This window comes from Coregonus lavaretus (assembly GCF_964263955.1).
Source record: "Coregonus lavaretus genome assembly, chromosome: 6".
NCBI lineage: Eukaryota > Metazoa > Chordata > Actinopteri > Salmoniformes > Salmonidae > Coregonus > Coregonus lavaretus.
Window position 1 is genome coordinate 2,846,707 of NC_139993.1, and position 10,155 is coordinate 2,856,861.

Below are 10,155 nucleotides of genomic sequence, written 5' to 3' on the forward strand. Positions count from 1 at the left end.
AAAAAAAGTATTTGATCCCCTGCTGATTTTGTACGTTTGCCCACTGACAAAGAAATGATGAGTATATAATTTTTATTGTAGGTTTATTTGAACAGTGAGAGACAGAATAACAACAAAAAAATCCAGAAAAACGCATGTCAAAAATGTTATAAATTGATTTGCATTTTAATGAGGGAAATAAGTATTTGACCCCTCTGCAAAACATGACTTAGTACTTGGTGGCAAAACCCTTGTTGGCAATCACAGAGGTCAGACGTTTCTTGTAGTTGGCCACCAGGTTTGCACACATCTCAGAAGGGATTTTGTTCCACTCCTCTTTGCAGATCTTCTCCAAGTCATTAAGGTATCGAGGCTGACGTTTGGCAACTCGAACCTTCAGCTCCCTCCACAGACTTTCAATGGGATTAAGGTCTGGAGACTGGCTAGGCCACTCCAGGACCTTAATGTGTTTCTTCTTGAGCCACTCCTTTGTTGCCTTGGCCGTGTGTTTTGGGTCATTGTCATGCTGGAATACCCATCCACGACCCATTTTCAATGCCCTGGCTGAGGGAAGGAGGTTCTCACCCAAGATTTGATGGTACATGGCCCCGTCCATCGTCCCTTTGATGCGGTGAAGTTGTCCTGTCCCCTTAGCAGAAAAACACCCCCAAAGCATAATGTTTCCACCTCCATGTTTGACGGTGGGGATGGTGTTCTTGGGGTCATAGGCAGCATTCCTCCACGGCGAGTTGAGTTGATGCCAAAGAGCTCGATTTTGGTCTCATCTGACCACAACACTTTCACCCAGTTCTCTTCTGAATCATTCAGATGTTCATTGGCAAACTTCAGACGGCCCTGTATATGTGCTTTCTTGAGCAGGGGGACCTTGTGGGCGCTGCAGGATTTCAGTCCTTCACGGCGTAGTGTGTTACCAATTGTTTTCTTGGTGACTATGGTCCCAGCTGCCTTGTGATCATTGACAAGATCCTCCCGTGTAGTTCTGGGCTGATTCCTCACCGTTCTCATGATCATTGCAACTCCACGAGGTGAGATCTTTCATGGAGCCCCAGGCCGAGGGAGATTGACAGTCTTTTGTGTTTCTTCCATTTGTGAATAATCGCACCAACTGTTGTCACCTTCTCACCAAGCTGCTTGGCGATGGTCTTGTAGCCCATTCCAGCCTTGTGTAGGTCTACAATCTTGTCCCTGACATCCTTGGAGAGCTCTTTGGTCTTGGCCATGGTGGAGAGTTTGGAATCTGATTGATTGATTGCTTCTGTGGACAGGTGTCTTTTATTCAGGTAACAAACTGAGATTAGGAGCACTCCTTTTAAGAGTATAAAAGACACCTGGGAGCCAGAAATCTTTCTGATTGAGAGGGGGTCAAATACTTATTTCCCTCATTAAAATGCAAATCAATGTATAACTTTTTTCCCTCACTGTACATATAGACTGATCTATCAATATGATGAAAACCTCAATACTGAGAGAACAGTGGTTTGGGAGGGGCAGAGAGGAGGTATGGTAAACCAGCATCAACACATACAGACGCAAGTTTGGGGAGCTAACAGGAAATAAACACCTAAATGCTGAGACAATTGGGATGAGAGAGGACGTATGGCAACCCTACAATCAAACCAGGGACACCATTTTGGCTCAAACCCAATTAGTACCAGTTACCTGGACTGTTGACAATCAACCCTCTGAGTCATGACAATGGAGAGGAGAGGGACAACAGGGTTGAGAGGCTGGCAGCTGTACCATGTGGGGACCGAGTGAGTAGCTATAAACAAAAGATGCCCGAAATTATGGCTGCCTGCCTTCCTATTCTGTCAATGGCAGCCACGCTCCACTTCACATGCTCACTGACACATACAACAGCATGAGATAAAGAGCCCAGATTGAGAGGCACACACACACACACACACGTACACACACACTGAGAACAGGTGGGTCCCTACTCCAATCAAAGAGCATTTGACTGGTTCATGTCCCCAGTTCACTGTAGTGTGTAATGTGATAGAATCCTGGTTAAAATAACTGGATGTGTGTACACCAGTGGGGGCTGCTGAGGGGAGGACGGCTCATAATAATGGCTGGAATGGAGCAAATGGAATGGCATCAAACACATGGAAACCGTGTGTGTTAATGTATTTGATACCATTCCACTAATTCCGCTCCAGCCATTACCACGAGCCCGTCCTCCCCAAGTAAGGTGCCACCAACCTCCTGTGGTGCACACTGTGTGCCCATGTGAAGAAGTCTTAATCCTCATAATTGCCGCTGTTCTGGATGCGTGCCTGTTGGCGTCTTAACAGGTCAGAGGCAGGCAGAGCAGGATTGTGTGTGTACAGTACAGTGGTACATGTCAACACAAAGGGTGTAGTGTTGGGACGACTGGCCATTGTGGGGACACACAGGGAAGGCAGAATGGGTAATAATGGGACTGGAGCCTGCAGAACAAGTCTTATTGCACAGCACTCCTTCAATGGTTCAGTCACAGTCTGTACCATAGAAATATAATCTGTAGATAGGGCTGGGAACCGTTCTATAGATTATATTTCTATGGTATGTACTCGTTGACTCAAATAAGATGGTGTTAAGAGCTTTTGTTTAAGTAATTCAAAGGTCAGCCAGGGAGTTGTAACATTAGCAAGCAGGGTAGCCTCCATATGTTCCTTCACCCATAGGTTCCAAACCATTTGCATTAGTATACAGACTTAATATTCCATGTTCGGTGCTGACTTCACCGGAGCCCTTCCATGGAAAGGTAAGAGGGAGTGACTAATGGGGACATTCCCATCCCAGATAATGACTCGGTTGTACACAGAAACGTGTCAGCGCAACAAGCAACAAACACAATAAGATCCTTCTCCCTCTCCACCAACCACTAAGGAAACAGGATGAGGTAACACAACACATTTCCACTATAACATTTGTAATGCACACTGCACCGCCTTACACAGTCATAAAAACAAAAACAAATATCCCTTGGGTCATCTTTCAAGGGAAAAAACAAACTTGCTTGTTCCATTTTTCCTGATCCATCCTATTTATACAAGCCCTTAATACATGTATACTTAGGCCTACATCTTTCCAATCCTGGGAAACAAGCAGAAAATCTGTGAGGGCACAGACTGTTGTGTGTCTTGAGTGGTTTCACCATCATCACTAATCAGGCTAGTACAGAGTTGGACTGTGGACTTGCTGGAGTGCAGCTGGTAGCCTACTCCACTGATGGGCTGTCTGGTTCATTGAGAGTGTGTGTGTGTGTGTATGCGCGCATGCGTGTGTGTGTAGTAGTCCCCATTCCCTAGTATGTTTAGAGATCTTAGATGGGTAACACAAATCAGAGCTATCGTAGGTTTATTATCTTATTTCCTGGTTGAGGAGAAAGCACTTTCACTGCAACAAAGCCCTCTCGGGGGACAGTGTGGGAACTGAACAGAGCACACAGCACTTTGATTAAAACACCAGCCTGGGAGATATTGAGGTCAGTGTCCCAAAAGATACCCTATTCCCTTTATAGTGCACTACTTTTGACTAGGGCCTATAGGGTTCTGGTCAAAAGTAGTACATTACATATGGAATAGGGTGCTATTTGGGACATATCCTAGATAGTTGCGTTGGCACATTGGCCAGCTAAACAATCTGGGTGATGTGGATGGACAATTTGTGCTCTCAAGATGTCAAAGCAGAGAATTATGGTAAACTTTATCCCTGTATCATATTATATGTGTCCCAAATGGTATCCTATTCCCTAAATAGTGCACAACTTTTGAACAGGGCTCTGGTCAAGTGTAGTCTACTATATAGGAAATAGGGTGCTATTTGGGGTGCAAACATTGCCATTTATGAACTAAACATCCAACGAGCAAGGCCTATTCCTCAGTTTCTGAACGTCCAACTATTCCTGTTTTTCAGTCACCCAATGGTTGCCAGTGTTGTTAAAAATCCCAATTTCTGCTCCACCATCTACCCCATCATTTATCTTCCTTAGTGTCCACTGTGAGGAGCTGAGTGACCCTAAAGGTCAACATTTCCAATGTATGACAAATGGAACAGGTCATTTAAGAGGTGGACGGGAGGAGGGAATAAAAGAGTGAAAGGGCATTTGTAGCTGCCAGACTGGACAGCAACCCCTTCTATAGGCTCTATTTGGTTCGCCCCCCACCTCCATCCCATCTAGTCTGAAGTCCACTTCAGAAATTCAAAGTGATGCCGCGCCGCATAAAGGCAGCGGATTGAGAGGCCCGCTTAATGCCTGTCCACAATGACTACCCCCCCTCACACACACATATACACACACCAAAGACCCCCTACCCCCTTTTCCCGTAATCCCATGAGTCCCCGGCCAGTCCCCCCAGAGCCTGAAAGAGCGAGCCTGACACGAGCCTCTGACTTCCCCCCAGTCCCCCTGTCCCCCTCCCTAACCCCCCTATACTTCCTTTGTCCCCCCCCCATGAGGGACCAGGAGTGAGTGTAGGACCCGCCAGCCGGGCTGGGGCAGGTGTTGAGGCAGCTCCAGTGGGATGGAGTGGTGGGAGAGAGGGTGTGCGAGTCGGGGGAGGGTCTGGTTCTCCGTCTGTCAGGCCAACCTGATGGCCTGGGCCTTACACACACACCCCTTGTTTGTCACAGTGGCCGCTGACATGACAGCCCACAGGGCCACAGGCGGAGCAACAGCAACTGTAACCAGGATTATGTATCGCTCTAATTGCATTTCGGAGGGTCGATGTCAGGAGGACTGGTGGAGGGACACCCATCACAACCTGCTTGCATCTTCTATCTGGTTCTCCACCTTCCATTCCTTGGGCATCAAGGGCTCCACTCACCGCCACCGCAGGAATGACGGGAGTTAGACTTCATAATAATGGCAAGGATAGTTTACTTGCTATTCCATGAGTATTGGCCGAAGATGAAGCTCAGCTCATAAGTCACAGTTTTCGTACTACATACGGTAGTAATGAAGCACATGTTAACTTGTAACAAGTTACAAAGTTAGGACAGCAAACAGTTCCTTACATAAAAAGACAGGTAAGTTGACACTCGTCATGAGTGCGCATGCAACAGAGACAGAGACTGTAACACAAGGCCTGTACATACCTTGTCGAACAGAGATTTCCATTGCTGAGAGGGAAAGAGGAAAGGAGCGGGAAAGAGAAAGGTGTAAAGAAAATATTTCAGAGAGAAAGGAGCCATTTAAAAGATAGACACACCTGTCATTAAGGAGTGATGTCAGCAGGTAGCCTACAAGGGCTTTCATTCATTCAATGAATCAATCTAATTTAACTATTGAGGACATCATCAATTATGTATGGTAGTAGCCATGCTATGCCTGCTTTGGTAGCTGTAATGAACACATATAGTCAATGGATTGTTGACTGTGATGATATAATGACTATGGTCTACATACAGTATGAGTCTATGAAGCTGTCTGAAAATGGTCGCTGGCATAATGATATTCATAGCTTACAACCATAACACAGTATTATATATTGCTGACATAACATAGGCCATCATTATAAATACTAATTAGTTATTATTTGAATTGCCTAGTTAAAGAAAAAAATACACTACTGTAGAATACACCAGGGGAAAATGTGCCTTTAGGGTGATCTTCTGTATTAGGAGGAAATTGAAAAACGCTGATGACAATATAAATATGGCTCAAGACTTACGTCCTCTGGGGCCACGGGAAGGACATCGATACTCTCCAGCACTTCTATCTCGTCTCCCTCCGCGTTCGCCGCCACTGCTGGAGAGGAATGCACCGGCATGTCCCGAGACGCGTCGGGCATTGTCAGGCTGCGGCTGCCCCTCTCCTCAATCCACCACTGAGCGATTCAAGATTAAATCCTTACCGACAAACAATATCCATTCTCTGCTATTTGAGCCACATTACGCATATAATCCATATTTGAGAAATCCCAAGTGCGGCTAATCAACGCAGGTGTCTCAAACACAATTGGCCATCCTTATTCCAACCCTGGTCCTTTGAGGCTATTTGGAAAAATATATTAGCCCACAAAATAACATCTATCTTCCGTTTGTTCACAAGGTCATTGAAGAGAAAAGATATGTTCACTAGATCCACGCACAGAGCAAAAGTTTAGTGCCGAGTTGAGTGTCCGTGGAGTGCGCATTTGCGTCTCGCCACTCCGAGCGACAGTGTGTTTGTAACAACTGAATTGGGGGTGTGTGACCACCAAGTCCTTCTACAATTTCATACGACAGCCCACCTGCACCTCAGTCCAGCTCTCTATGGACAGACACGGCGTTTTTCACTGCCAAAGTGCTGAATTCTCATTGGGACGGACAGGCAGGCAACTATCCAAGTTGACAGCCGTGAGTGTTCATTCCAATGTGACTCACCTGAAAATGAAATAGAACAGAGGTGTGTGTAGCGATATTGAAAGCAATTGGCTACTCACTTCAATAGTGAATAAGAGAAGACGTCATAGTGTATTACAAAGCAATAGGCATAGCTGGGGGGGGGGCTGCATAAAACAGCATATTAGGCTACTCAATCTACTGCGCATAAAGCAGCATGCATAGCCTAAATGTCATGCCAGTCCGTCACTGAACACTCACTCCAAAGATGTCTAGTCGACCGTCCAAAAGTCGCGCAAGTGTAAATTCTGGTGCGTCATTGTACACTCGCAGTTGTTTACAGCGACGCAGCTCGGCCAGCTGCCCAACTCCGCTGTGTCTCAGTCAGCAGCCTCTAGGAACACTGACTCCGCTCCCCGAGTTGGATCGGGACCAGCCGGCACTCTGGCACTGTTCAAGCCGGTAGGCAGGCAGGCAAGCAACTTCGGCTCCGTTCCACTGCCGCATGCGTGCCTCCCGCGCAGAGAAAGATGGATTTTTGGCCGCGAGGTGAGAACACCACCCACACCCACAGAAGGCTTCGAGGAACCCCAGTTCCCACCAGCTGGCTCTCACTCCGGTACTTTATCACGTTATGTCATCAGATAGACAGTGCGCGCATGTGACTCAGTGAGTAGACTTGGCTGAAGAGTATCCAAATTCAACACTCTCACAAATTTGGGTGTAGGCTATTAGAAATACACAAAATAGTATTCAAACAGTTGAAGTGCCTGATACGGATTTCATTCAAAGAGGGCCAATTCTATCCTTTAATATTTCCATCCAACATTCACTGAAAGGGTGGTGAATTCAATCATGAAGGATAGCACCTACTGATCTAGTAGGATCAGCTTAGAACACTTATGGTACCAAGTAGTGACCAATGTTTGACCTTTCTTCCTCTCTGTATCTGGGTGGTAGGCGGGTAGAGGTTCAGAGGAAGGTAATAAGGGCTCCACTCCTGTAAATTCCAGGTTGCGTTTTAGGGCCATAAACAAACACTCCCCTGCAGGCCTGCAATGACAATCAGCAAAATGATGGGTCTTCCATTCCAGAAGACCACCTACCCATTATCTATAAACACTTCAAACAAACCATTCATTTAAGATCAACCTGTGTGTGTGTTGTGTGCACATCTATGTGCTTCTGTGTGCCTACTTGTGCACTTGTGTGTGCGCGTTGTGTGTGTAAGTTATGTGTGTAAGTTATTTTGTGGCTGTGAGGTGATGCTGCTTTTGAGTGGGCTGGTAGCACTGTAAAGAGATTGTATCTCTCTCATAAAACTTCCCCATGCTATTCGATAATATTACCATGGAAACAATATGGCCATAGGTTATTTTTAACCTTATGGGTCTTCTGACACCTACACAGCACTTTTGGATGAAACTGCAGCCAACAATGTTTGAACAGTGAAATACTATACTAGCAACCCTACAGTCCTCAACTGGCCTCAAAACGCTTCATCCGAGAGAGCGCTAAACTGTTGAGATGCCATCTGCAGTCAGCTGTAGAATTACCATGTGTGAGATCACAATTAAACTAACCTCATCACCCAGAATCAAATCTCAACTACTCTATAAGGCTGTCACAAAACTGACACAAGAATACTGAATGTGGGGTCTCAATTTCTAATGACTTTGCCTATTGCTTTAGTTTCCATTCAAACTTCTGTTTAGATCATGCTCACTTGTTTGTCCATCTAAGAAAGTATCACCGTCCGATAGCCTTGGATGAACTAACCCATGAGGAAAGCATTACAATACCCTGCTGGTTGCGCATATTGAAATCAATGCAATTTGGCCAGTCAGTTGCACAGCCACTTACTCATAATATCTTACTCATTCCCTCATTATGAGTTACAGCGACACTCATAGTATCAACATCCTCCATATCACCAGTGAGTGACTGAAACCATTGGCCCCCCTGTAGTGCACCCCAACAGGAGAGCAGAGGAGAACCGCCAATTAAAATGATCTAATTGGGCGTAGCGTTCACATGTCAACTTTCACAGGTCAACTGCTGGCGGCGTCGGCTCAGAAAGTGTAATGCAACCCACGGAACAGAAGAGCGAGCAGAGGAACTGAGGCGAACTACGGGTAAACACCTGCACTGTGACAGGAATGCTTATCAACTCTGTCTCAGAATGTGAGTAGTAGCTCTGTCTGTGTATTTGTTAACTGGTGAAATCAGGTACAAATGACTTGTTAGACACAGATGTACTCACTCACACCCACACACTGTTAACGCTCTGCCTTGCATGTATTTGTGTCTCTCTCATACTCACACACACACACAGAGAGAAAATAGACAGACCGATCAGTTCCTAGGGAATAATCTTCATGGCTAAACAGGCGATTTTATGCAGAGAACTGTCTGGTGGGGATCATTAGAGAGAGACTAGTTACATCTCGTCCCTGAGGGATCCGACTGGGCCCTGAATATTGTTATTAGGTAGCCGTGGTAGTGTACAGTCTGTGCTGTCTGTAGATATTGGAATCATTATTTTGACTATACTGCCTCCATGTGTCCACAGGCAGACTTACAGTTACTACACACATTACCTCATCCTTCACCTGAACTTTGGGAGGAAGAATCAGGGGGAATTACATCACTGGCTGCCTCCCTCACTACCCCTCAGTAGGATCTTCCCTACCCCTCAGTAGGATCTTCCCTACCCCTCAGTAGGATCTTCCCTGACCAATGTAGTAAGGACCTGAAATGAAGAGAACATACAGCAGCATGTTGGCATTACCTCAATACTACAACAAATAGTCTGAAGCCAAAACTACACCAATCACTTCTGCAGTCTGCGGATGACTTGCATAATGTGCTCTGAGGAAGGCAATGTTCCGAAACATTGGCGATACCCAATAAATCATTGGGAGAATATATAGTGTGCGATTTTATTTTAAGTGTACCTTTCCATTAGTCAGCACCTGCTTAACTATTTGGGTGTGCATTAGCTGCTGCTTTTTATTATAAAAATGCATAATGGGGGGGAAAAAATGATGGATCCCAAATGCAATAATAAACATTCTTGACACAGGATTAAAGTAGATTTATTTATTATAAACTTAGGAAAGGCAAAGGTGAAACACAATTGTTCTAATGTTCTGGGAGGTTGGGGTACTTGATAACATTTGGATAATTGGAATAATCCCACTGAGAGGAATGTTAGCTTCATAATAAGTATATTTTATATTATAACAATATTGGAAGATGATCAGAAAAGCAAAGCATGCACATACAGCTCCTGCAAATATAACAACTGTACAGCCTCAACATACAGCTCCTGCAAATATAACGACTGTACAGCCTCACATACACGCATAGCAAGCACACACAATTTTGACCTGCACGCCCAACACACACAATTTGATTTGACATGCACCCCCAACACAAACAATTTGATTTGACATGCACGCCCAACACACACAATTTGATTTGACATGCACGCCCAACACACACAATTTGATTTGACATGCACGCCCAACACACACAGCACCTGGGTGGTCCACACCCATACAGGAAGACATGGGAGGGCCACAGAGGCTACTACTGCCTTACTGAGTCTAGGGGTAAGGCGCAGTCACCCAAAAAGTATCATCCCATACGGAACATCCATTGATTGAACATGGGCCAATTCAGACATACACATTTGCAAGTGTGCAACCAAGCTTCTGACCCTGGAATGCGAACTAAAGAACAACCTTCTTTTAATAACATCAGAACAGCCTCTACTGAACTGGTTTGAGGAAATTAGAATGATTGAAAGCGAATCCCTTTATAGCATCCAATGTGGCT

The 10,155-nt window shown here is 45.3% G+C and overlaps 1 protein-coding gene across 1 annotated transcript in view; it reads right to left on the reverse strand.

Moving 5' to 3' along the window:
- Positions 1–5,780, reverse strand: part of rhbdl3 (rhomboid, veinlet-like 3) — a gene marked incomplete at both ends in the record, with an annotated part of 53,396 nt that extends 47,616 nt beyond the window's left edge. The window contains 2 exons of the mRNA XM_084162865.1: positions 5,086–5,109; positions 5,661–5,780. Of these exons, the coding sequence (XP_084018991.1) occupies positions 5,086–5,109; positions 5,661–5,780 (144 nt within the window). The remainder of the gene's footprint in view (positions 1–5,085; positions 5,110–5,660) is intronic.
- Positions 5,781–10,155: the final 4,375 nt, after the last annotated feature.